Source organism: Pezoporus occidentalis, unplaced genomic scaffold (genome assembly GCF_034315485.1).
Source record: "Pezoporus occidentalis ecotype Australia unplaced genomic scaffold, CSIRO_AGI_Poc_V1 ctg92, whole genome shotgun sequence".
NCBI classification, from domain to species: Eukaryota; Metazoa; Chordata; class Aves; order Psittaciformes; family Psittacidae; genus Pezoporus; species Pezoporus occidentalis.
Window position 1 is genome coordinate 2,010,651 of NW_026916284.1, and position 25,592 is coordinate 2,036,242.

The window sequence follows — 25,592 nt, forward strand, 5'->3', positions numbered from 1 at the left end:
CGCCACCGGCCCGGCCGTTGCCAAGGAAACCGCCCCCCCCCCGTCACCCGCCGCCGGGCGGCGCCTGCGCAATGGCGGCGCGGGGGAGGCGGGAGGAGCGGGGCCTGGCCGCCCGGGGCCGCGCTGCGCTCCCCGGATGGGCGCGTTACGTTGTGAGCCCCTGCTCAGCCCCTCCGCCCTGCACCGCCCGCTCCCCGCCGCTCCCGCTGCTCCCCCGCCCCGGGAGGCGCCCCACAGCAAAGCCCAAGCGCGGGGGAAGAGGCCCCGTTAGGGCTGAGCCCGCTGCGGCCCCGGTGTGTCCGGTCTCGGCGGGGCCCGCGGGGGGAAGCGGTTTCCACCCGGACGCTTTAGTGCGGCGGGACCATGGCGGCTGCCGCGGCCTGAGCGGAGCGCGGTGCCGGCGGGGCGCGGGCCCGCCATGTTCTCCAGGGCGTTCCGGGTGAGATCCAACACCGCCATCAAGGGGTCCGATCGGTGAGTGCCGAGGGGGGGGCCCCCGGAGCCGCGCTCCGCTGCGGGGAGCGGCTCAGGCCCGCCTCCTGCGCTAGGCCCGTCCCGGTGCTCGGTGGGCCCGGCCTGCCGTGGCCGGCACAGCGCCCATCGGCTTGCGCTTGTGGCAAACACGGACCGGCGCTCTGAATCCGAAAGGTACCCTCGAGAGAAGGTGCTAATGTAATTAAATGAGATTCAGGTTAATTATGTCGAGGCCTAACTGGTCCTTCCCCTCTGCATTCCGTGTAGTGATGGTGTCTGACTTGCCGGCCTCTTAAATTCACTTGCTGTATCTGTGAACGGCCACACAAACCCGCCTTGTGCTGCTCACCACGTCTTAACCATCAGTTAAAGTGGGGGCGGAGGGAGAGTTCCAGCTGTTTCTCCGTGCTGTAGGTAACAGAGCCAGGCTGAGCAAGTCCAGCACTCCCAAATCTCTGCTCAGAGCAGTAATGGAATCACAGCAGGAAACAGGGGCAAAGACAGCAGCAGGAGATGTTGGCAGGTCACAGAATCATAGACTGGAATTGGGTTGGAAGGGACGTGAAAGCTCATCCAGTTCCAGCCCCCTGCCACAGGCATGGACACCTTCTACTGGAGCAGTTTCTCACTGTTTTAAAGTAGAATATGAACAGGGAGAACATATTTGGCCTTTCCCCAGTATTATTCCAGCTATCTCATTTGTAAACCCAAACACAAATGCTTCAAGCTATCCTGTGTGAAAAGGTGGGAATCTCATGAACAACCAACAAAACAGTAATGACTGTTCCACGAGTTAGTTTGAGTCCAGACTGCTTTGTAACACATTTGTGATTTTATCATTACAGGAGAAAACTACGAGCTGATGTTGCAGCAGCTTTTCCTAACCTTAGTGCTGAACAATTGGCTGAGTTTATTTCAAACAAGGAAGAGCTTAATGTCATCAAAATATACTGTCACAAAGGGGAGGCCGTCACTGTTTACATGAATAACAAGAACCCAGTACTGTTTGAAATCGAGAAAGCTCTGTATCCAACAGGTATGGGGAGTGGACTAGAAAAATCCTCTCTTTACTTACTGGGCACGAGCCTTTCCCCAGAAGATTTCCTTGCATCTGCCTTAAGTAGTTACCCTGTAATATCAGTATACTTCATAATCTTCAGTGCATTTATTCAAGCAACACCTTTGCAAAATTAGTGGCATTTCTGGGTTCTTTTTGCAAAGGGAAATTGATCTGATTTGAGGTTAGAAACCAGGACACAAGTCATAGTTTAGCCTCTTACCCCCCCTTTGCTCTCTTTTGTCCGCTGCAGTTCTCCCCTCCTGGAGTAGCAGTTTAGCTCAAAGTGTCCTTGACTTAAGGAAAATGATGCAAACGTGTCTGTATCCTTTATAATAATTCTCAGGAGCTTGAAGGAACAAGCAGTTTAATTTTCTCCATCACTTCTATTAATTGTAGGATCGCTCTGACTTCAGTTTTCTTGATTGCCCAAGTAACAGGGGGAGTGTTTAGTTGTGGTTAGTATTGTACTGCTTAAAGATGGGAAGAAGCAACAGCTAGAGAAGTTTCCAGTGACGTATCTTTGAATCTGGTTCTGTTTTGGGACAGTGTACACCCTGTGGGTCTACCCAGATCTTCTCCCTGCTTTCTGGACATGGCCCCCTGTGCTACAGAAACTAGCAGGAGGAGCAGGTAAGAGGACTAGAACTTTGCCACAGTGCATGGGTAAAAGGAGTTGCCTTCAGGGCTTTTTTGATGTTATCTTTCCCAGTGGCAAAAATGAACTTGAAACAAAAAAGGGTAAAGAATAAGCACTCAAAAGTAATTCATGGTGGTGACCTAAAAAGGGAAATTAAATGAGCTGTAAAAAAGCTTGTGGATGAAACAAAGTAGGTTAAGCTGTTTAAATGCACTGTTCCATGTGGGAGTGTCAGATCTGGAGATACCTCCTCAGGGTGATGAGCAATGCTGAGCTGGGACACAGAACTGCCTTTGTCATTGGTCTTTTCTATTACTTCCCTTGAGCAGCTGAGTTACTTTGCTGTCACCCTGCTTCCTGTCAATTCAGAGGTGAACTAGCTTATCCTGTGGATAAAAAGCAAGTTTATATTGGAGCCTGAAGTTGTAATCACTGTCAAGTAAACTGTGCTTGTGCAGGTGAGGTTGAATTTGAATTCCTGGATTTCTGGCTCTACCACCTAATTATGGATCAAGGCTAACAAGAAAGGAGTTTATTTTCTGGAACCTGCTTTGGATGCATTTCAGCCTTAGAAGAATCAGGTCTTTATAAACTTTAAATTGCTGAACTGCTCAACCAGAAAAAGATTAAATTGCAGCTGCTGCAGCCTTAGTCTGGAAACAGAAGTGTATGTTGGGAAGAAATGTCTTTTTCTCATTACATAGGATCTAAAGGAGAACTCGAGTCCCTCTGCTTTTGGGGAGATAAAGTGCTTGAATGTGTAGCTATGCTAGACATCACAGCAAGCCTTGCTGCTGACTTGTAGTGACCTAGTTTCCGGGCAGGGGAGGGAAGTCTTACTAATGGGAGAAGGAGGTTGATGAAAGAGGGCTGCAGGTCATTCATCTCCCATGGCAACCAGGCCACCTCTGGGTATGATCCAAAGATAAGAAGCTGGCCAGTGACAATGGCCAACAAAGGGAGAGGTAGAGCCACATCTCAATAAAAAAAAGAGGAGGAAAGACTATCCAGTGCTGCAGACATGGAGGGAGGGAGCAGATGTAGGGAGCATTCAGTTACAAAGAGAAGCAAGGTAGTGCAATTTGTGATATGTGTTCTGTGAATTTAAATACCTACTGTCTGTCCTGGTTAGTTCCATAATACACACATCTGACTTACCTTGTCACATTAAGGTCTTTGTGTGATTTCTGCCCTCAGAGATGTGGATACTTGCTTGCAAGTGCAGGATTCGTTCTAGATTTGCTGAAAGTAGTTGTGACAGTGAATGGGAGGAAAAATACTGTTGGCTTCTTCAGCATAGGCATAAAATCTATGATGCTGAGAAAGAGAAAAAGTGAGATGCCTTCAAAACCAAACCATGGAACACAGGTCAGTCTCTTGAGACAGCAGGCTCTAGACAGCTGAAGCTGCTGTGAGGGAGAGCAGAAGCTCTTTGTATAGTTCTGTGATGATGTGATGCCACATGTGCAACAAGGAAAACTGTTTACTTACATGCCAATCTATTCATCCCAGGTATGAAAGCAGGAAGCACAGTAGAAGGTGTAGCGTTTCTGTCCAGATTAGCAAGGAGATGGTTAAGGCTTCTTCCTCCAGCTGAGGAGAGTTCACAGCTGAATGTAGCTATTGTGTGAGATCAGGAGGGCTCAGTCAGTACTGGCAAATTTTAGGCAATTCTCTCCTCAGGGGGAGAGCTGCTGGGATAACCTGCCCTTGGGACAGGGGTGAATAAATGGGTAGTTTGAGACACACCTCATACTTCCCAGTTCTGCAGATTTTTGGGATGTGCCCAGCAGCCTTGTGAATGGGATCTCCACAGGGTGGTAGCAAGAAGTGCTGCCTTACTAGGAGACAGTAGTAGTTGTAGCTGGCATGTGCTCAGCTATTAAAAGGCTTGGATTTTTTGCTGAGTAACAGGAGGGATGGGGGTGGAGGACTTTCATTGAGAAATGGATGTGCTTTATTCTTCAGATCTGATGCTGCCAGGAGTGGTAGTGCCACCTTCTGGCTTTCCTCAGGTAGAGCGGGGCACGCTCTGTGCTGTCACTCTTTTGGGAAACAGGTACGGAGGATTCCTTCTTCATGTCTTTGCTTAGAAACTAAACATGAAATGAAGCTATTTCTTTTGCAGGGAGACTGGGGGAATTTGAGGCAATCAAAGCAGAATGGTTCTCATACGCTTGGTGCTCTGTACACTGGAAAATAGAGCAGAAAATAAAATCCACTTAAGTTTCTGCGTTAGGATGCGTTTGAGCCCAGGTAGACAGCTTTAAAAATTGGTTCTTTTGGACCTTTGGGGGCACAAGTGGTAGATTTGGTTTGAAACAGTAACTTTTTAAAGAAAAGATTGTATTCTGCACAGTTGTCTTTCCATAAGTGAGGAAATTCAGAATGAGGGAACAGTGCTAAAGCTGTTGGGATTTTCCTCCATGATAGTCTCTTTTGGCAGTGCGTATGCTTCTTGTATTTTGTTAAAGTAAAGAATGTGTCACTGCACAACTTTCAGTTCAGTATCACAGCTGCATGTATCCTTGGGATTCTTTGTAAGACTTCACATCCAAGAAAGATAACCACAAAATACCTAGATGCTTCAAAAATAGTGGCTTGTAAAGAACAAGGACAGTGTAAAAGAAATTCAATATATCACAATGGCACAGGCTATCTCTGTCCAAGTTGCACAGTGTATTTGTACTGCCTTGCTGTAATACTCCCTTCTTTTTCCCAGAGCTCCAGTAGCAGTTGGAGTTGCCACTATGTCCACTGCAGAGATGCTGGCTGCTGGAATGAAAGGGAAGGGCTTTGCTGTCTTGCACACTTACATGGATCACCTCTGGTGAGTATATCATTTTCTGACAGAAGCAGGTGTCTGTCCTGACATCTATCCACTGTATATCAGTTCCTTCAACCTGAGTATAATTATTATAGAAATGAAGCTGGAACATCTCTGTTAGATACTCTGATATTAGAAAATCATCTTGTTCTAGAAAAAGTGAATTTTGAATCTTTTTTGCTTAAAAATGGTTATCTCTGCCAGTGTCAACTAAATAAATGATTCACTCTGCATTTGGATTCAACTGCTCTGCTCAGTTTTAAATAACATTCATGTGCAGAACATAGAAATTATGGAGGAAGAGGAGTTAAAAATATATAGTTTTGAGAATGCAGAAAAAGATCCATGCAGCTGCCAGTGCCTTTTTATCAGGCTGACATTTGTTCATTGTCCTACGGGCTTCAAAGCAGTACACAGGAAGCTATGTTATGTTTTCTCTTCCTTTTATAGGGAATATGGTGACAAATCTAATCCTCCTACCTTAGCTCCCTTGGTAACAGATTCTGCTGGAAAGGAGAATGCTGAAGATGAAGAGATGGAGGGGAAAGAGCCTGTCATCAGCCTGTCCACTGATCCATTGCAGCAGATGAATGTTGGTGATTTGAGCCTGCAGGAGCGAGACAGTTGTGCAATACTGATGGGAAAGGAGGAGCTCGAGGAGAACAGGGCTGCAGAAACAGCTGAAGATGCCAGTACAGAGGGCCTGCAGGAACCTGAAGACAGTAGGACTCCACAAGGTATTTTTGCATAGACATGAAACCAAATTATGCCCCTTTAGTTTCCTGAAGCCCATACTCACAGTCTAGATTATTGTGCGTTGTAGACAGCTCACTGTGAGAATGAGGTAGAGACAATTCTGTGGGTCTTAAAGACAATCTGGAATAGCCGAGTGCTGTTCTGAAAGACACAGTACTCACAGCTTGCTTGTCCTTTTTTTCCCTCCCTGCAGAGCAAATGGATGCATTATTTAATCAGTGCTTTTTCCATGCCTTAAAATGCAAAGTAAAGAAGTCAGATCTTCCTCTGCTCACCAGCACATTTCTACGCAGCCATATGTTCTCATGCTGGTATGTGGTAAGATTTGCATGCTGGGTTCTTGTCTTTCAAACTGTGGAGATCAAGTGTGAATATTTAGGATGAAGTTTCTGACTCAAAAGTAAAACTCAGTCAATCTCTAAGGTTATCTCAGTTCTTACTCTGATGTGAAGATGGTCCAGACCAGGATATGCACTTGGTAGCTCACTGGAGTTGGCTGACATTTGTTTCTAGATTGCTTAGTCACTTAAATGGCTGTTCGCCTACCCACAGGAATGTCAGCGCTAGTTTCACTCATCATGTTCTATTTAGTAGCATGTTTGAAGTAATTCTTTCTCTGTGTGATTTGTATTTGTGCTGTTAAGAAACTTCTAGCATAAGTAGCAAGATTTAAGAAGAAGTGAAGGGTGACTTGTAACTAAAGACCTTTTAAAAAATCCATTTATAGCCCTGCTGGACAACAATTGGACATAAAGAAATCAAGCTATAAGAAGGTGAGATTTTTCTGGCTGGTTAAAGCAAGTGACTTCAAGGCAGTCAGAAATACATGGAAAAGGGATTTAAAACGCTTGACTCCACATTTCTGATTGTTACTTCCTTCAGTTCTCTAAATTCCTGCAATATATGCAGCACCAGAAGATCTTACAAGTGAAGGAGCTGAACAAAGGTGTCGAGAGCATCGTGGAAGTGGACTGGAAACATCCAGAGTATGTAGAATATCGTAGTTTTTTAAAGAGTTGGTAGTCTCTGAATCAAAGTCAAATATGCTTAGACTAGCTGGACAGATTTACGTTTCCCCCAGCATCTAGGGTTTTACTCTTAGTGAAAAGTGTTTAATATCACCCGAGTGAAGGCACTTACTTGTGTGTACATCTGAAATATATACAAGGACAAATACAGTGATTGCAGCTTATGCTTCAAAAGGCTGTACATCATGTCCTTTAACCCACAAACACTGCCCCCCCTGCAGTGGAATGCATCTGGGGGCACTGGCATACTATACAATACAATGTTAGGTTTAGCTTTCCAGTGAAATGGAAGCGTTAAGTTTCAATCCCCTTACACCAAATAATTCTTGTTTCAGTGTTAAAGCATTTGCAGTACCTGAAGGATTTTCTTCTGCCTCTGCTGCTCATGACAGCAAGAGTGAAGACAGAGAACAAGCATACCGTGCTCCTGAAATCATTCCACTTTACGGGGTATCAACAAAAATGATCCCACTCTTTCAGGAATCTGGACACAAGTAAGCACTGGACAAGTCCAACAAAACCATTGTTACATGAAGAGAGATACTAACAAATCCATGCTGTTACCCTGTTGTTAGCCCTCAGGGGGAGGGCTGTCAGGAAAGGTGATGGGAATCAAGAATATATTCATTGTTTCACAAAGGGAAGACAGGCAAGAGGCTGTGACAGCTGCCTTCAGTGAGCACTCACATTACTTCTCCCACAGCTTAAGGGGGTGATAAGTGTCAAAATTGATATATTTTACTTGGATTGTATTAGTTTGCCATTGGATAAGGCATATTCTACCCTCCCACATTATGGTTTACTTAAAAGGGGATGCCCAGATAATTTAAAGAACTCACTTGCCTTCTTATTTCCTAACCTTGTCTGTTTGATGTAGTGTAGATAGCACTCAGCAGCAGCCTTTCTTCAGCTTGAGCACTTTAGTACAAGTTACCCACAGTCCCCTCAAGTTAGGGGTGCTGTTAGGCTCATCTTCCCAAAGTAGGCTCCCAGAAGCAAGGGGCTGAGAGTCTCTGTAATTACTGTGAACCTTTTATCAGGTGTATGGCAGCTGAGGTGTAACAAGAAATCACTCCCTAACTGATGTATTTCAGTACTGAGCTGTTGCTACCAAATGTAGTCAGGGTAGTTGCTGTCTTCTTAGTGACAGAACCCAACACCTAACTACTTAAAGTAAAAAGTTTTCTTTCTCTTTAGAAAAGGCAGCAGCCTCTCAAGCAGTGAGGTGAGAAACATCATTATTAACTACGTGAAGGCTAATGAGTTGGTGGATGAAACAAACAAAAAGTAAGTAGACATGGCATTTGTCCTGCCCTGCTTCCACAGGAGGTGCTGAAGTGGGAGCTAAAACGTGAACTACTTTGCTTCTAATGCCTGTTGTTGTTTTGTAGCCTTGTAAAGGTGAATGCCATTCTGTGTGACTGCCTGTTAGATAAATCGGAACAAGATGAAATCTCACACCTTAAATGGGATGACCTCTTGAGCAGGTGACTGTTTTCCCAATGTGGTGTTTATGTATTATGCAGCTCTATTGCATGCACCTCAAAGCCATGTGTTACTGGAGCTACCTAACTTGGAGCTTCCTCCTGGTAACACAAGAAAGAAGTACTCAGAGACCTCCGCTTGGAGGCTTTCTTAATCTTTACCATTTAACAAGCATCTAGCATTAACTGTTGTTAGTTTTCCATTTATCTGCTAACCACTAATCAGGGAAGACTTACTAATCAAACAGTGCCTGGTTCTGTGTATGATCATATACATATTTATAAAGCCATCCTTTGGAAGAGGTGGCTGAACATGCCCTTTGCAGGCAATGGTAGTCATCCTGCTCTTTATGTATCACAGCTTCTGTATTTGGGACCTAAACCCACCTTCTAGATCCAAGAGGCCCTAGTATCTGACACAAGACCATTGTTCCCACACATTGAGAAACTTTGCCTCAATAACCCCAATGTCTTACTTGCCTTGAGCTTCTTCATCACACAGTGCTTTGGAGGCACCTCCAGCCTTTCTTGATTTCTGAAGCCAGGTTTGCTCGGGGGACAGTAACACAGCTAATGCTGAATCTTAAACTGAAGTTGCTTCACTCATCTGTGAAAAATACAACTGAGCAATAGCTTAAAGATGAAGAAGATTTTCTGCTGCAGCAGAAAAGCATCGGTGATACCAGCCTTGCTGTACTGTGTACACTAACTGGATGTATAAACTGTGTTCAGGTGCCTTGAACGACTGCAGCCCTTGCACCAGGTGACATTTTTTGGACAAGAACCTGTTGTGAGGAAAGGAAACATTGAGCCCATTGACGTAACCATAGCACAGAGGTCATCAAATAAGAAGGTAAAAAAGAGCTAAAATGAGGGGGTTAGGGCAAAGCCCAGATTGTGAGAGCATCTTTGGCAGCTCCTTTATCTTGGGGTGAATGAGCCATGACTTGCTGCATACAGTGATATTTGCAATCATTATTAAAACCTGTAGGTGACAATTATCAAGAACCTTGAGCTGTATGGACTAGACCCACAGTGTGTGGCCAACATTCTGCAGCAGAAAGTACAAGCCAGTGCCACCATCACCCCAATACCAGGAACAAAAGACAGAGTTCAGGTCCAGATCCAAGGCAACCAAATCCATCATCTGGCCAAGATGCTGCTAGGTAAGTAGGTTCAGGAACTGGGCTGGGACTGAGCTCTGAGTATTTACCTGAACTCTTGGTTGTGTTGCAGAAGAATACCAGCTACCTCGGAAATACATTCGAGGCCTCGAGAAGGCTCCAAAGCTTGGCCGGAAGAAGTAAGAGGGAAAATCTACTGTAAGAATTACTCAGATCTCATTATTTATACAAGTGTTCTGCCAACAAATCCAGGCTAATGGAGGGGCCCTCATCATTCAGAAACGAGTGCTGGAGGTTTACAAGGTCTGAGATTCACCCCAATATTAATAACTGCTCCAACTGTTCATTTTTCATAAAATAAAAGACTGAATAAACTCCCTGGCATTATCCTTTCCCATCTATTTTCTGGAAGTTCCTAATGGTGCACTGGTTTTCTGGCTATTTAACATCTTTGGTTTGCATCTTTTAACAAAGGTGTGGTAGTAGAACCTCCACTGAAACGAAAGCAAAGTACATTCCAACACATTGTCCTGCAACAGGCCAGTGTGTTCTGCCATAGATGGTGTATGTCAGAAGTAAAACCCATTTGGTTTTAGATTTTAGCCTTTTAAATGTTGCTAGGTATTAATATCAAACACTTTAGCACTGAGAATGAACTCCATTAGCTGGATTTTTATGGTTTGCATTAATTTTATATACATATAAGCATATTTTAATGTACAACATCAGCTGTGATTTATCACAGGTAGCAGGTCTGTCAAATCTAGATAAAATAGAAGATGAATGGAACACTTGGGTCAGGTTGCACAGGGGTGGATGTTCTGTACCTCTTTAGCTGAAGCTTCAGCACTTCACAGTAGGATTAAGAAAGATTCCTCTATTTTCCCTTTAGACTTAACACATGAAAGTTCCATAGGAGGGCGCCAGAAAAGAGACTCCTTTCATTACTGACAGTTTTATTATCGTTGTCTTTTACACTGTCTGCATATGAACAAGGAGTTTCAGAACCTTCAAAAGAAGCTGGAAGTGAGACATTTTTTAATAAAAATGCCATAGAATTACTAGGGGAGTAGTAAAAATAAATTACAGCATTGCAAAATGCATCTCACTTTGCCATAGAAGCTTTGCTAGTCCATTCTATACACAGTATTTTACATGGTTTACAAGAGACATGAAAAATAAACTCACACCAACTAGGCAAGACAAGATGCTAAACCAAAGGCACTGCCAACAGGAGTTTGCGCTTCAGGGGCTGATACTTCCATCCTAAACACAGAGAGTTTGAGTTTCCAGATCTACTGATACTTCAGATGCCCCCACATCTTGAAAAACCAAAAGAAAGAGCCCTCCCTGCAGGAGGTTTTCAGCAGCATTCACAGTAATTGCATAAGAAGCCATGCCTTCTACAAAGACATGCTGGGTTCCAGGGAGGGAGAGGGGAACAGTCACTAAAACTCAACAACGAAAGAGGAAAGCTTTACAACTTTTAGCCAGAAAGGTTTAAGGGATTTAAAACCAAGCATCTGGATCTTACTTCTCAGAACCAAGGGCAGTTTTTACAGTGTTCTTGCTCTGGACTGAACAGATTTATACAGTGCTTTGAAACTCAAAGCACTCCATCAATGATATTTAAATTCCATCAATGATATTTAAATCACAAGTGCACAGTGAAGTAATAAGCATTCTAAATGGACAAACAGCCCCAGAGCATGAAAAGTGCTGCTTCAGTTGGGCTGCTGCCATGTTGTTAAAGGTCATCTGGGTGTAGAGTACAGTACAGCTGGGAGGCCCTTCCTGCACTGTGTGCCAGAGGCCAGAGCCCTGTTAGCAAACCCTTTTACACCTCTGACTAAAGCATGAGCTGCAAGGAAGCTTGCAGAAAGGGGCGTTCACACAAACCAAGGGGCTTTCAGTGATGCAGGTACTCTCTTAACAATTTATAAACACACTCAAGTACAAATCCGAGGGCAAACAAAATAGAATCCCAAACAGTCACCTTCAAGAAAGAAACAAAACGGTTCCTCATCCCTCTGCGGACAGCAGCAGCCTCACCACAACAGTACTTTGGGATCAGAGGGGGACAGGACTGACAAGGCCTCTCAAAAGCCCCTTCCAGCTTCCTCCTTAGCCCAAATGCAAACATTTTACACTTAAGGGGGGGAAAAAAAGGCACTGAGGTAAATTTTGGACTCTTCCATATGGTCTCTGCGGTCACTGTTACCCAATAACTTGTTGCCTCCCTTCCCATGTCAGGTGGGATCACTGCAGCCTACAGCGAGCTCGCAGGGACACTTGCTTATCAAGCCAACACAGAACCCTTTCACATGCTCCGCCTGTATTGTCCCTTTTCTCTTTACACTTTGTGGTGTAAACCAAGGGAAGGCTGACCCTGGCTGCGAGCGGCATGCCCAGTACAAAGCACCGAGCAGAGTAAACACAGGAACCATCCTCTGACCGGCATCCCCACAGCCTTCCTTGCCCTGCAGACACAGCATCAGCAAGACCAGGGGCTCTGGTTGGAGTTATGGCATTAACTGATGCTCCAGCTCAAGGATCTTTGTGAAGTGCATGGGTCAGAGATGGTGGGAGCCCTGAGAAAGGGAGAGAGACATTTGCTGTCCTCTCCTAGCTCCACATAGAGAGCAGAACCTGGGCATGCAGGCAGAGCACCAGTTGCACGTGGGGAGGGAAGGAAGGAGGACAGCACGTGTAGAGAGCAGCACAGGGAAGGAGAGGCTGGTGTGTCATGGACAGGAGTAGTGGGAAAGCAGCACAAGGAGGATCAGTGGGATAAAGCATATCAGAGGTGGGCAGAAAGCATCTGAGGCTACTCTTACTTTTCCTGGTGCGAAGGCTCCTGGTGCCACCTCCACACCCTGGCCCTGGTTGGAGCTCCTCTCCCTCGGTGCCAGACCTGTTCATCAGTTTGATTTATGAAAGGGGTTAGGTTTGACTTTTCCTGGGTTGCTCTGGTGGATGTGTATTGCTAAACGTTCAGTACCGACCCATCAGCCTCAACCATCATCTTTACACCTTCCAAACAGAATGTCTTCAGTTATAGGTCCCAATTCCTACAGGGTAGAAAACTGGTTAAAAACCAGCTAACTTAACGTGAGCATCAGGGGGATGTGCTTTCATTCACATCTGTTTTCGCAACTGGAAGTTAAATAGAATCAAAACAGATGACTTTTCCCTAGAATTAAGATCACCAAGTTTCACTAATGTGTACTAACAACTCTTTGGGTGTTGCAGCTGCCTTGGGCTCAGAACTTGACATTTCCCTGCTTCTCTCAGCCCTGAACATGCCCATAAACAGCCTTGGTTATGGCTGCAACACCCACATGGTTTGGTGCAACCACCTCCTGCTTCCTGTGCTCTACTTATGAAACCAGAACTCAGCCACGTGGGCACACGCAGTGAGCTCAGCACCTCCACACGAGGACACGCAAGTCACTGGGAGGAGCATTAATGCAAGCGTGACCCTGCTCAAGACATCAGCCAGTAGATGTTCCTGCTGGGTTGCAACACGGAGCATCTTCCACGGAGCTCCTCTGACGGTGTTTGGTTGGTTGAGCAGCATGGTTTGAAAACAGGCTCCCCGTTCTCTGGCCCTGGGAGAAGAGCTTTCAGAAGGAGAAAATGCAATATGTTCACTTGAAGGACTTCAGGAGAGGATGAAGAGGGAGGGTGACTACTATAAGGTGTCCTGAGAAGTGTCTTTTCATTTTAAAAGTACTATCTAGCTTAGTCTGATCCCAGTGATTCCAAAGGGTTATCCAGGCTTCCCTTTGGCTTCTTTCAAGGTCTGTTGCAGTCTCTGTTTAAACTTCTCATACTTCCTTTGCACTTGCTGGATTTTGTCCTTTTCTTCTTTGTCCAGTATCATCAAGAAGTTCTGAAGCTCTGGGATTGAGAATGCGTCCCACTGCAAAACGAGCAGAAACAGAGGGGAAGTAAGCACACATCACTCACCTCATTGATTTTGTGGGGTTATTTTCCCCTCTAAATTAGTGGAGAGGAACAATAAAAGACATTTAAACGTGTTAAATGTGATCTCCAGATGATGACTGGGATTGCTTAACAAATACTGCTCAGCACTGCCATGGGAAGCAGCATTCCTGCAGCATCTACATGACTGCAACCAAAAACTGACTGTGAATTTAGCACCAGGGCGTCCCTGGCTTCTACTTGAATCGGTGGATTACTTCTAACAGCATTTAGCTAATCTGATTTGTGAGGATTAACTCCAGGGTGGCGTTGCTTGGTTCTGTAACCAGATTAGGGGTTGGCCATCAAAGCTGTCTCAGCATTTTCACAGCTCAAGTTTCAGGTTTGTTTTAATATTAAGCTAATTTAGGAGCAAGAAATCACCAAAATCTATCAATATTCTTATTTTCAATGAAGGTCCAAGCAGTCCACTCAGCTGGTAAATTAAGTTTGGAGGAAAGAAGCTGATATCACCCTCAGTAGTTCAGAAAGCAAAGCCCATAATGCACATCCCAGCCCTGCGATGCTGCCACGTTCTCCACAACACAGTTAACGTGCATGTAAGAGCCAAGGGAAAGAGTCACCAACGTACCTCGACTTCCCCTGTTTCGTTTTCCTTCAGCACAAAACTGAGCACATCTGTGTCAGGACCCGCCAGGAGCCGGAGGTACAGGGGGTACTCGGTGAGAGGCAGCTTCTGGAAGAGCACTGCAAGGGGACAGCAGACATCCGCAGTGAGACCTGGGCTGCCAGGCCAGGGGAAAGCTCAGGAGGTCAATGGGAGCATCTAAAAGTGGTTCGTGTTGCTCAGAGTCAAAGGGGAAGTAGCTGAGTCTCTAACATGGATCTGGAATGATCCTTGTGAGGTCTTAGGTGGCTTCAGCCGCCTTCTGAAAACTGAGTTCTCCATTCACTTGGACCTGTGTAGGTCCAGCCATCTGTTCATGGTTAAAGCCATTCCCCTTGGCCTGTCCCTACATCCCTTGTCCCAAGCCCCTCTCCAGGTTTCCTGCAGCCCCTTCAGGCACTGGAGCTGCTCTCAGGTCTCCCCTTCAGGAGCCTTCTCTTGTCCAGGCTGCCCCAGCCCAGCTCTCTCAGCCTGGCTCCAGGGCAGAGCTGCTCCAGCCCTCGCAGCAGCTCCGTGGCCCTCACTCAAGCAGGTCACTTCATCTGCCTGCCTGACACACCAAGCGCTGTGAGAAGCCTTCAGGTGTGTCCCCGGACCCGATGGGCCGCAGGGAAGCTCAGAGCATGGACTCACCTTGCCCGTCCTTCCGCATCTCCTTGAACAGTGCAAACTTCTGGGGGTTATCCACCACCATGAACTTCTTGAGGAGCCCCTGGATCACCTCGCTCACCGTGGTCGTGCTGCTGATGTGGAGCTGCTTGATGGCATCCAGCGGCAGGTAGAAGGAGGTTCTCTTGTCCGTCATGTCGGCCAGGTTCACCTCCTTGAGGGCATCGTAGATGGACTGGGGCCGGATCCCCGCCGGCACCGTCACAGGGCGCCGCAGCTTCAGATGCACTTTAATGAATCCCGTGTATGTCCCATCATCGTTCTGAAGCAAAGGAGAAGGGGGTCAGGCTCCTGGAAGTCTTTCCAGTCCTTCCTAACACCTACAAGGGGCTTTCAGGTCTATAGAGCTATGGGTGACTGCAGGACCTCGGTCCTGCTGGGACTTGGAGGGTTTCTTATTAATCACATCAGAAGTAACCCATCATTTCGGGTTAGTCACTGTTGATTTTGTCCTGCTCCTTCCCCTCTGTACTGACTCAGCCCTTCCTTGTGTCTTATTTAAAACCAAGGCTGATACAAGTCAGTTATGGAAACCATTACGTGTCATTTGCACTTAAGTGAGGATTTGAAGCCTCGGGGCAGATCTCTACCCTCACATTCAGCAGGATCTCCCAACTGTATTCCTCGTGTTTTATTCCCTGCTTATTGGTGAACAGAGCCCAGTACGTACCAGCTTCATCAACAGGCAGTTTGTAACTTTTGCATTGTACTTCTCAATCCTCTGCTTGATCTCCTGGATGGTCGGAGGCTCGGGTTTTTCTTCTTCTACTGTTTGTGTTACATTCTGAAACCAGAACAGACAGGCTTTAGCTGTAATGTGTGCTGGATAACTGCATTCTCAGGACCCCGAGCTCACCCCAGCAGTGTGATGGCAGAGATGGTCCATACAGCCAAGAGGCTTCGTGCGCAGGATGCCACATCTCTGCCCCAAACCACCTCTGTGCACCAGTAACAAGCAGTGGAAGGTAACACAAAACCCACCAGAGGCACAGAGCAGTAAATGCGTCCCAGCGCAACCCAGGGCAAAGAATCCAGCCTCTAAAACCTGCTTTCAAAAAGCCACCTCCACCTGCTGAGCTTCTTGCAAGGAAATATCCCATAATAATCACATCCTATTTCTAGCATTCATGACTTTGCCTACCCAAGCCAGGCAGCCCCTTCGAAACACATGTGCTTCCAGCAGGCTCACCCGGGCAGAGCCTGAAGCTAAATCTCTGCTGATCACTCCTCACTGCTCTTATCCCAAGCTGTGGGATTACAGCTCAGAGCAGCAGAATCACACCAGGTGGTACAATGACTAATAAACCAGTCACTGCAGACCCGTTCAGTGGCTGTCCACGTGTGGGGCTTTGCTGGGGGCGGGGGGCACTGCTGCTTGCCCAGGATTTAGGGAATATCCTTTTGGAAGGCAAAGCAACAAACGGGCTTTACCTGCAGGTCACACATGGGAACGTCGCCAATGAATGATGGGAGAACACGATCCCATTGCAGCTCCCGGGAGATTCCCAAATGCAAGTCAGGGTTTCGAGTGTTCAAGGAGAGAGGCAATGGATGGCTTTGCAGGAGGCGGGTGGCACGTTGGGTTTGCACTGAGGCTGCCTTCCTCCAGGGATGCAGGGACAGAGCAGGAGGTGTTGGGGGAGCCTGAAGGAGGCTCTGATGGGGCACCAGGAACACACATTTGCAGATGGTTTCTCTGTAGCAGCCTTGAGCCATGCTCCCACCTCCCCTGTGCCCAAGGATCATGGCACTGGCTGCAGGGGCTCATGGACACCCTAGAAACGGAGCGCCAGGATGTGATCCCTCCCCAAGGCACCCAGTGAAGTGCTTCACGGAGCAAGGCAAGGAGGAGAGGGAAACCCAGAGCACAAAGCTGAAGCTACTGAGCCACAGCCATGCCCCCAGCAGACATGCAGCGACCGGGACACCCCCCTGCATCCCATCCGCATCCCCTGTGGATGCATCAAGCCCCAAAGAGGTACCTCAGACAAAAGCACCCACTCGCCTCCAGTGTCCATCTAGAACAGTCTGCACTGACAGAGCTACAGGAGCATTAACAGCAGTTACTGCTCCTGTGCCTGTGGGATGGAAGCAAGGACCTATGTAACCCGGCACTGCCTGTCTCTGTGAGGACACACAGCTGAGGAGCATCCCCACAAGGTACCAGCCCAGAGATAAGGATCACATCAACCCATGGTGCCAGACACCAACCAGCAGCAACACTTCCAGCACCCGAGCAGCCTCAATGACTTTATAGCCACAAGACCATTGGAAACTCCCTGCACGAGGCTCCTCTTGTGCTTCAAGGTCTGACACTGCTGGGTTACCCAAAGCCTTTCAATGGGGTCTCCTCCAAAGCACAGCCTGCAGCATCCCAAATCCAGACCTGCTGCAACAAGCCTGTATGTGTCCTGGGCTGTGCTCAGCAGGCTGGATTCCATAGCTCACCCCCTTCCCTGGAGACAGGCTGTAAATACATTCTGCCTGAAACCACGAGCAGCAATCCCATATTTTATGCGGGCTCGCTCAGGAGTTAGCATTAGTGAGAGCAGGAAGCGTGAAGGGATGCGCTATCGAGGCTGGTGAGGCTCAGAATGCAAACTGTAACCTCTAAGACAGGAAAGAAAAGGGGAAAAAGAACCTTGGGAGCAACGCTGCTCTATTGCCAAGCAGCCCCACAGCACACGAGGATGCAGCAAGCTGTAAATAAGCCAGGATTGCCCAAGGCTACCCATGATATTTCTTTTAGGAGGATAATCAAGCACAGGACAAGCTGGAATCCTGGTTGCAATCTGCAGGACAGCTACAGCCTGGGGGTCGAGAGCCCCAGATTCATTGAAGTGAGTCCCAAGTGAGAGCTCACAGCTTCTGCTTGAGAGTGACAAACAGCATGAGACCTCTCGGAACGCTGACCTGGCGCAGCATGGACATGGCATGAGAGTCAGCTCCTGGTTCAGGGCCTTAAACCTGGAGAGGGGCTTTGGTCAAGGGCCTGTAGGGACAGGCCCAGGGGAATGGCTTTAACCTGCCCGAGGGGAGACTGAGATGAGCTCTTAGGCAGAAGCTCTTCCCTGTGAGGGTGCTGAGGCGCTGGCACAGGGTGAGGAGAGGAGAATTGAAGACAATGAAAACCTTCCCTTTCAGGAAGGGAGGACGCGCACTCCGAAACCCTCCACTTCCTCACATCACCCATTTCACAGTGCTGGAGCCTGGCACCCACCAGGGCTGCCCCAGAGTCACCCAGTGAGGCAGCACTGGGTGCAGCCCTCCTGCATGCACAGACCTGCATCTGCAGGGGTAAGACACGCTGGGTGTGCTCAGTGCCCGTCACCATGGCACACACACAACCCGGTGCCCACCAGCATCCATCCAGACACGCACCATGAAAGCCTGTCCCTGTCACTGCGATTTGCTTCTCCCCAACAGGACAAGTCCCTCCCCTCTTGTGATGTTTCCAGCTTAGGAAAGCAGCGTGTGCCAGCAATTAAGAGCTTTTGGAGCAGCTCGTGCGCTGATGCCGCCCGGTTTCCATGGAGGATGCACGGCGCATCCAGAGCCACGGGAGCCAGGAGCGGAGCCGGTCCCTGGGGCTCCAGCAGGCACAAGCCAGATGTTAATTGCTTCATGCTCTGGGGAGCAGTAATCACTCATGGCTCTGGGACGCCTGGCTCAGGAATGTGGTGCTGGTGGCACCACGTCAGAGCTCTCACACTGTGCCCCATCCCTGGCGGTGTTCAAGGCCAGCTTGGACGCAGTCTTGGATGACACGGCTCGGTGTGCGGTGTCCCTGCTGGAAGCAGCCAGCAGCTGGGATATACCCTGTCAGGAGGGCACTTTGCCCCTTTCACCTCCTGCCCCAGCAGCACTGGGGAATGCAGGAGACAGCTCGGTTCCCACTTACAAATCACTGCTTTCCTCTGCCCATCCTGCAGCTTCTTCATGCTCAGACCCTCACCGTGGAAAGCACATTAGGAAAGAGCCCCTAATTTCCTTATTTACCGCATTGATTTGTTTGGGACTAACCCAGACGGGAGCCAAAGCATCCATAGACCCCGTAGACCGCATCGCTCCAGCACCCGCTGCCCATCCAGCATAACCCAGCACTTCCACCACACCGAGCCTTCATCTGCAGCTGGAAGAGCCAACACCCCGACGGCGGAATTGCCCTAAGGAAACGGGACTCCAGCCCTTGGCCATCACAACCGAAATGCTCACGCAGCCGCAGCTGTGGGTAACAGGTTGTTCTCTCCTTCCACATGCAACTGTAATTGAAAAGGAAACCCTGCATTATGACAATTGGGCAAACGCAGGGTTTAGCAGCCACGATGTGTTCTCTAAGGGTCATTTTACAAGTCATCTTCCGCCCAGCATGGAATTAATTTGCTTTATTAAGCTCCCGGCGTCAGTGGCAGATGGTGTAACAGTTCCCACTGCAGCACAATCTAAGGTGTGCAGAGAAAACCAATCTGCCCTGGCAAACAAGAGCAGTGTCCCTGCATGGGGCTCTGTGACCTGCAGGAGTTAAGGCTGCACCTCCGAAACAGCAGGTTGTGTGGATAGCATAACCCAGCACGGGACACCCCAGCCCCTCGTCCCTCGCATCGGTTGTGGTGCAAAAACCCAGGCAGAAGTTAGCACTTCTCACAGTGGCGATGCCCAAGGCCAGTTCTTAGCAGTGCTTTGGTTTTAACAGGCAAACTGCAATGTGCTGGGAGAGTTAACCTGGACCAGCGGTGCGACAGAACAGCGCCAGAGCAAAGCAGCTCTTCCCTTCCACCCCAGGGGTGGCACGGGAGCAACTCCACCACAAGACTCTGCCAGCTCCCCTTCCTCTGGCACCCTCACACCCGAGGGACAAGAAGCCTGTAATCATTTATGTCTTTTACAGCCCCAAACCCAGCTGGGAGCAGGGCCCAGACCAGCCCAGGGAAGGGAAGTGCTGCTCTTTCCACCGTGTACGATTAAATCAGCTACTTCTTGCTCTCCACTGTACCCAGAGCTCTGCTTTTGCAAAGCTTCTGCTGCAGAACGCGCAATTCTGTCTGAAGGAAGAAAAACAGAAGCTTTTAACCATAAACCGTTGCCACATTTCCTGTTGCACCGGGGCAGGATGAAACAAGCTGTTAACAAAACAACAGCCCTATAGCTCTGCCTGCGCCTGAGCCCGGGCAGTCACTGCTGGACCTGCGGCTCTCCTGGCTGGAAGCAGGGAAGAGCAGCACCAGCCGCACCACGACGCCTGCGCCTGCAAAACCAGCGCATTCCCATCGCCTCCATCGCGCCATCCTCACGTGCAACTGGAAGTGAAGGGATGGCAAGCCTGGAGCTGCTAGCTTGCTCCCACTCACACTGCATGGCCACGGATGCTGCAGGTGACCCACCACGCTCAGCTCAGCACGCAAGGAGTTTACCCGCGCCTATGAGACTGCCGTAACATAACCTGCAGGCAGCCGTGGCCTGCAGGGAGATGTGGGCATCCCGGGGCTGCACAGCACCAAGCCCGGGCGTCACCGAGTGGTGAACCTGCCTGGCTTGTGGCTGCCCCATCGCTGGCAGTGCTCAAGGCCAGGTTGGACACAGGGCTTGGAGCAAGCTGCTCCAGTGGAAGGGGTCCCTGCCCGTGGCAGGGGTTGGAGCTGGAGGAGCTTTGAGGTCCCTTCCAGCCCAAACCATTCCATGATTCCATGCATCCTCCCACACCCATCACAGCCTGCGGCAGACGCGCTCCCCTTCCATAGCCTACAGGATTCCTTGCTTGTAAGAAATAGCAGTTGTAAGGAATGGCTCGAGCCCCATCTGGCACTTGGGCTAATGCTTGGCAGGACAAAGGCTGCCCAGAACAAGCACCCTGAGAGGAGCAGGCAGCCGTGACGCTCAGCGCCCATCGCCTGGAGCTCAGCCACAGCCCCTTGGCCACCCCAGCCTCTGCTTTGCAACCTACTACTCATCTAATGAGCCGTGAGCTGTGACATACTTATGGGGGAGGTAAAAACCCCATGGGCCATCCTGATTATGGTGACATCCTCTCAAAAGAAAGCCAAGAAAGGCAACAGACACAATCCCTGTTGAGCTGAAGAGCATCGTTCCTACAGCCTCTCCCCTAGCAGGAGGCAGCCCCCAGCCTACAAACCTTTTCAAAGCAAGCAAATCTGCACCATTCCAGACCTCTGCATTGGGAACAACAGCTCCAGGCAGGACCTGGGCGCTTCCTGATGCCGCTGCAAGAGGGGATGGTGCCCTCTTCCCACGGCTCCCCATCCCACCTCAGCCCCAGTCGGTACCAAGGAGCCGGTGTGTGGCTGTGGCCTGGATACACAGCTCAGTGGCTTTGCTAGCCACAAAACCAGCCATGGAAAGGCACTATAGGAGAAAGACTGAGCCTGCACTTCCAGAGGACACTCCTTGGAGCAAGGGCCGCTTCCCTGCAGCCACGACCCAGACACTATCCCTGTCCCCTCGCTCCCAGCCGGTTTTCCTCAGCAGCTATTTAGCTAATGAGTTTGAATAGCAGAGTGGTGGAGATGGATTTGGCCCAACACCACCACGTTCTTGGCAATGATTGTCTTATCTAGAGGCAGGAGTGGCCAAGCCCTCCCTGGTGTGCTCGGGCACAGGTCCATCACCATTTACATCAGCAGCTCTGCCACAGCTCGCATTCCCCAAGCTCTCCCTTTGGCTCCTCTGTTCATTCTGCAGGGGTATTCCAAGGACCAATTCTGAAGGGAAGAGGTCATCAATCCTCAACTCCTCTGCTTATTAAGGAAAGATTTGGAGTAAAACATCAGAAACCAAAGCCTGGAAGCGCTGCTGGCCAGGGAGCTGTCATGGAGAGGAGCACCATCAGCTCACACCCTGCGACCACTGTCACAGCACAGCACAGAGGACTGGAGGGAAATGTGAATGCTTCAGATCTGAGCCAGACACGTCACAACTGGCAGCTCAGAACTGGCAGGATGGATGGGGCAGCCCCATCACAGTCACCAGGGAGCTGGGACATCTCTGCTCTTGCACAGCTCTCCATCACTGCCAAACACCTCCCTCTTCACCACGCACTCCCACTGTTCACAGCACTATATAGGGAAAGGCTCAAGTGCTCAAGCAAGGAGAGGGGAAGGATTATACAACAGATCTGGAGGAAAAACCACCAAAAAAACCAACCAAGCATCAAAAAAAACCCAATGTATTTCACCCCCTTTGAGAAATTCAAATGAGATGCTGAGGTTTACTTTGGGGTTCAGAGGAAAGGCAGAAGACAGAGGGGCAGCACCTCTCTGGAGGAGGGGGAAGGATCCTCACTGCATTTCAGAGAGGTTAGAGGCAAGTGAGGATGGGCTCAGTGTTTTGATTGCCATGGAGATCTTACTTGGAAACCGTTCTTCCTGCCACAGCAGCAGCAATGAGAGCTGTGTGGGTCCTCCCAGGAAGCTCCATCCGAACAGGGTCAGGGCTGGGCAGGACCCCAGTGGGCCACAGCCACTGCCTGGGTGTGTGAGACCCTGGAGGCTGGGTGGATCAGAGGGATCCTCAGGAGCAGCAATGGGGAACCCATCACAGGAGCAGGAAAAGCCTCCTTTTCCCTCCCCAGGAGTGGTGCCCCATGGCCACTGCCCGTGCATCCCACCACTAAGAGCTCCATGCCCTGACAGCTTCCCTGGCCCCTAAACCCGTCAGCCCACGCCTGGATCCCTTTCCAGGCAATTCAGGTGCATTCTGTGCCTCTTGTGTTTTCTATTCTTGGACAGAAACTTGTCCCTTCCCCTCTCTAAGCCGGCCACTGATGCAGGGTTCCTAAGAGCAACCCTGCAGAGCTTTAGGCCATCAGGCTTCAGGCAGAAGCCACCGATCAGAAGAGTCACAGGCAAGAGATCTCTGGCGATGGGGTCACATCTGAGATCTAAACCAGTTCTTTGCTAAGAGAGGATGATTTGCAGTGATGGTTCTGATAACCAAAGGAATCACCATATTCCTAGAAAGAGGCTCTTCAGGCTGTTCTGGGTATTTAGATTAGGTTAATACAGCTATTTCAGTCAGAAAAATCATTTCTCTAATCACAGTGCTCAAATTCCATTCTACTGTTTGAAATGGCAGTCCCCCCCTACCCCACACCCAGCATATTTCCTCCACAGAGACTCACGGGTCTTTTAAGACATGCATCCCTACGTTATCCGTATTTAGCTTATTCCTGCCCAGCGCAGGGCTGGTGACTGCCCTCACTGTGCATCCTGGCCTCAGGAATCATTCCTGGGCAGCTAAGGATGGACAAACGCTGCCTTTCCCAAGAAGGTTAATGCACTTTTGGGTCTGAGCTCATGTCTTCTGCCCGTGGCCAGGAGCGGATGCAGTACCTGGCAGTGCAAAGCAGCGCTGTCGCTGTACACTGCTCTTGCAGTGGTGGGAATCACAGAACCCCAGCCTGGTTTGGGTTGAAGGGACCTCAAACCTCCTCCAGCTCCAACCCCTGCCCTGGGCAGGGACCCCTCACACTAAACCATGGCACCCAAGCCCCTGTGTCCAACCTGGCCTTGAGCACTGCCAGGGATGGGGCAGCCACAGCTTCTCTGGGCACCCTGTGCCAGTGCCTCCCCAGGCTGCTCCCCAGGCACACGCTCTCCTTGCTGCCCTCCTCACACCATCCAGCCCAGCCCCACCAGAGCACCTCCACCCCCTCATCCTCCTCCTGCCACGCTCCAGGGCCAGCTCCATCCAGGACCTGCAGCACCACAAAGCCCCCGCAGACCCCTTCCACCAAGGCCTGAGGGTGGTTTCCACCTCTCGCTGGAGACACGCAGGAATCCACCTCCGCACACAGTCCCGTTACACAACACCATTGGGTCGAGCAGCACATTCTCTGTGTGTGGGTTTCTTTTGCATGCACAGAAACCATTTACTCCCTGTAATACCAACCCCCCCAAGGCTTCATCTCCTCCAGCAGCCCTGAGCTCTGCACCACATCCAAGCAAGGAGCTGGGTGAAAGGGGCTGGAATATCCCTCTGTGAGGGAGTGCTGCTGAGCATGAATGGGATCAGGATGATCTCAAAAGGTAGCTGAGGATCTGCAGTGCCCTGACTTGAGAAGAACAGTGTTAAACCAGCATGGGGTGCAGCACCTACTGCACACTAACACCATCATCTTCTGCATCTCCTCCACGAATGAATCATCAAATGACATTTAAAAACCAGCAGTACGTGTCGGTTAATCATAGCGAGAGGGAGCTGCTGCCTAACAGGGAATATCCCACATTGAATTCAAATTGCCAACGGATGGAAACTCTCAACCCCACCGTGGGGAACAGCTCAGGTCATGGGGACAGCCCTGAGGATCACACCCTGCACAGAGCTGAACCCCAAAGCATCTGCTGGGGGTGGCAGCTCAGCAGCCTCATGCAGACACAGCAGAGCCTGGAGTCAGTGCTGATGGGCTGCAGGGGAATCTCTAGGTGAAGGAGCTGCTCCCCGGGCCAGATCTCATGGCTCGGTACCGCAGGGCTCCTGTTCCTGAGTGAAACCCCCACTTCCGCTGCTCAGCGCCTTTTGTGCCTTCTCCTTTTATGCTCAGTTCTAGTTGGGGCCCCGAAGTTTCCGACGGGGATGTTTGGTTGCTTTTGGTTTGTTTTTAATAACCACTGAAAACCCAGGGAGCAGCCTCCTCAGTTTGTCTGCTACAGAAATCCCATCCCAGACCAGCCAAGCGCTCTCCCCTTCTCCAAGGCACGTACACATGCACCCGAGCACCCAGCAAAGGGCCGGATTCATCATTCCATTGCTAAGTTCACAGATTCATTTACTCCTGTAACTTTCCCATCTCACAGGGGCAATTTCCACCGATGCTGCGCATTTTGTGAGGCCAAACCACAGGTCCCTGGCCGGAAGCCGGCCCCGTGGATGTGAGCTCACAGGGCTGCTGCCTGCCCCCCTCTAGCTGGAAACACATATTTGGAGTCACAAAATCCACTGTGGAACCCCTGGGAAGGGAAAACCGGGCATGCAAAAGGTTGAGACATGGCTGAGATAAACCTGCAGCAGCGCAGACCCCCCTGCATGGGAGCAGGGACCCTGCAAGAAGCACTTAGAGCCCTTCTCCCCACCAGCAGCACTGCCCTGACTCGAGCTGCAAGCTAATTTTGGCAGCACCTGCAGCCAAACGTGCAGGAGCACCAACAGCCACAACCCCCCCCCCCCTTCCTCACTAGTTCCTAAGCCGTTACCTTGGCAGGGACCTTGCTCGGTGTGCTCCGGAAGAAAGAGGTTTTTGCTGTGAAAAAGCAATCCTCGAGGTCCTCATCCAAGCTGCAGTACCCGCTGCTCATGCTGCTGCCGATGGTCATCGAAGCCCGGCAGAGGCGAGAGGCCGAGCACACCCGGGGCTCACCGGGGGGCTGCTGACCATCGGTGGTCCCCGCTCCGGCTCCCGCACCAGCAGGGACCCGGCTCTCACATCCTCCGCTCGCCGGCGCTTATCTGCAGTAGCTGCTTCTGCTCATCCTCGGGAGCCAGCGGAGCTGTTTCTCTTTAACAGGCAGCCGCGCTGGGTAACCCTTCCCTCTCCCCCTGCACCCGCCTCCCTGCGCAGCATGGAAGGGGCAGAGCTGAGTTTGCTCCCGCTCTCGGCCCCGGGTGCTCCCGCTCTGGTCCCCCGGGGCGCTCACTCAGGCACCCAGCATCACCTCCCCTTCCTGCGCTCGCCCCGCAGCCCGGCCGCTTCCTCTCGCAGGATCGGTCACCCCGCTGCTGCACGCTGGGGATGAGGAGCTGCCCGGCCCCTGGGTGCCCCCAGCTCCTCCTTTGATACCCAGCGCACATCGCCACGCAGGCTGGCTCCGTGCTCCTTCCCTGTTAGCGCATCCTCGAGAGCTGCGCTGCATCTGCTGCCTTAGGGAAGCAAGCCCAGGCTGGACTTCGGCTGCTGGAAGGTGATGGG

At 50.1% G+C, this 25,592-nt stretch overlaps 2 protein-coding genes across 4 annotated transcripts; one reads left to right on the forward strand and one right to left on the reverse strand.

The window, feature by feature from the left end:
• The first annotated feature begins 306 nt into the window (after positions 1-306).
• EIF2D (eukaryotic translation initiation factor 2D) lies at positions 307-9,765 on the forward strand. Of its 3 annotated transcripts, XM_062605630.1 has the most exons (15): positions 307-474; positions 1,320-1,510; positions 2,081-2,164; positions 4,140-4,230; positions 4,894-5,001; positions 5,449-5,735; positions 5,948-6,065; positions 6,482-6,527; positions 6,637-6,740; positions 7,118-7,276; positions 7,980-8,069; positions 8,174-8,269; positions 8,999-9,119; positions 9,258-9,432; positions 9,503-9,765. In XM_062605630.1, the coding sequence occupies exons 1-15, from the start codon at positions 419-421 to the stop codon at positions 9,571-9,573; spliced, it is 1,797 nt and encodes a 598-aa protein (XP_062461614.1). In that variant the 5' UTR covers positions 307-418; the 3' UTR covers positions 9,574-9,765. The 3 variants fall into 3 exon arrangements, with proteins under 3 accessions (XP_062461614.1, XP_062461615.1, XP_062461616.1); XM_062605631.1 differs by lacking the exons at positions 6,482-6,527; positions 6,637-6,740; XM_062605632.1 differs by lacking the exons at positions 307-474; positions 1,320-1,510; positions 2,081-2,164 and adding an exon at positions 3,381-3,539.
• A 1,266-nt stretch (positions 9,766-11,031) lies between these two features.
• Positions 11,032-25,312, reverse strand: RASSF5 (Ras association domain family member 5). Its single transcript, XM_062605633.1, has 5 exons — positions 24,880-25,312; positions 15,345-15,458; positions 14,639-14,936; positions 13,970-14,085; positions 11,032-13,315 (listed from the first exon to the last, which is right to left on the reverse strand). Exons 1-5 carry the CDS (start codon positions 24,997-24,999, stop codon positions 13,163-13,165), a joined length of 801 nt encoding a protein of 266 aa, XP_062461617.1. The 5' UTR covers positions 25,000-25,312; the 3' UTR covers positions 11,032-13,162.
• Positions 25,313-25,592: the final 280 nt, after the last annotated feature.

Coding starts and splice junctions, on each gene's coding strand:
- EIF2D (XM_062605630.1), top strand. CDS start 419: ATGTTCTCCAGGGCGTTCCGGGTGAGATCCAACACCGCCATCAAGGGG. Junction 4,231..4,893: donor GTCACTCTTTTGGGAAACAG/GTACGGAGGATT, acceptor TCTTTTTCCCAG/AGCTCCAGTAGCAGTTGGAG. Junction 6,066..6,481: donor AGCCATATGTTCTCATGCTG/GTATGTGGTAAG, acceptor ATCCATTTATAG/CCCTGCTGGACAACAATTGG.
- RASSF5 (XM_062605633.1), bottom strand. CDS start 24,999: ATGACCATCGGCAGCAGCATGAGCAGCGGGTACTGCAGCTTGGATGAG. Junction 15,459..24,879: donor CGAGCAAGGTCCCTGCCAAG/GTAACGGCTTAG, acceptor TTCTGGTTTCAG/AATGTAACACAAACAGTAGA. Junction 13,316..13,969: donor ACGAAACAGGGGAAGTCGAG/GTACGTTGGTGA, acceptor CTCGTTTTGCAG/TGGGACGCATTCTCAATCCC.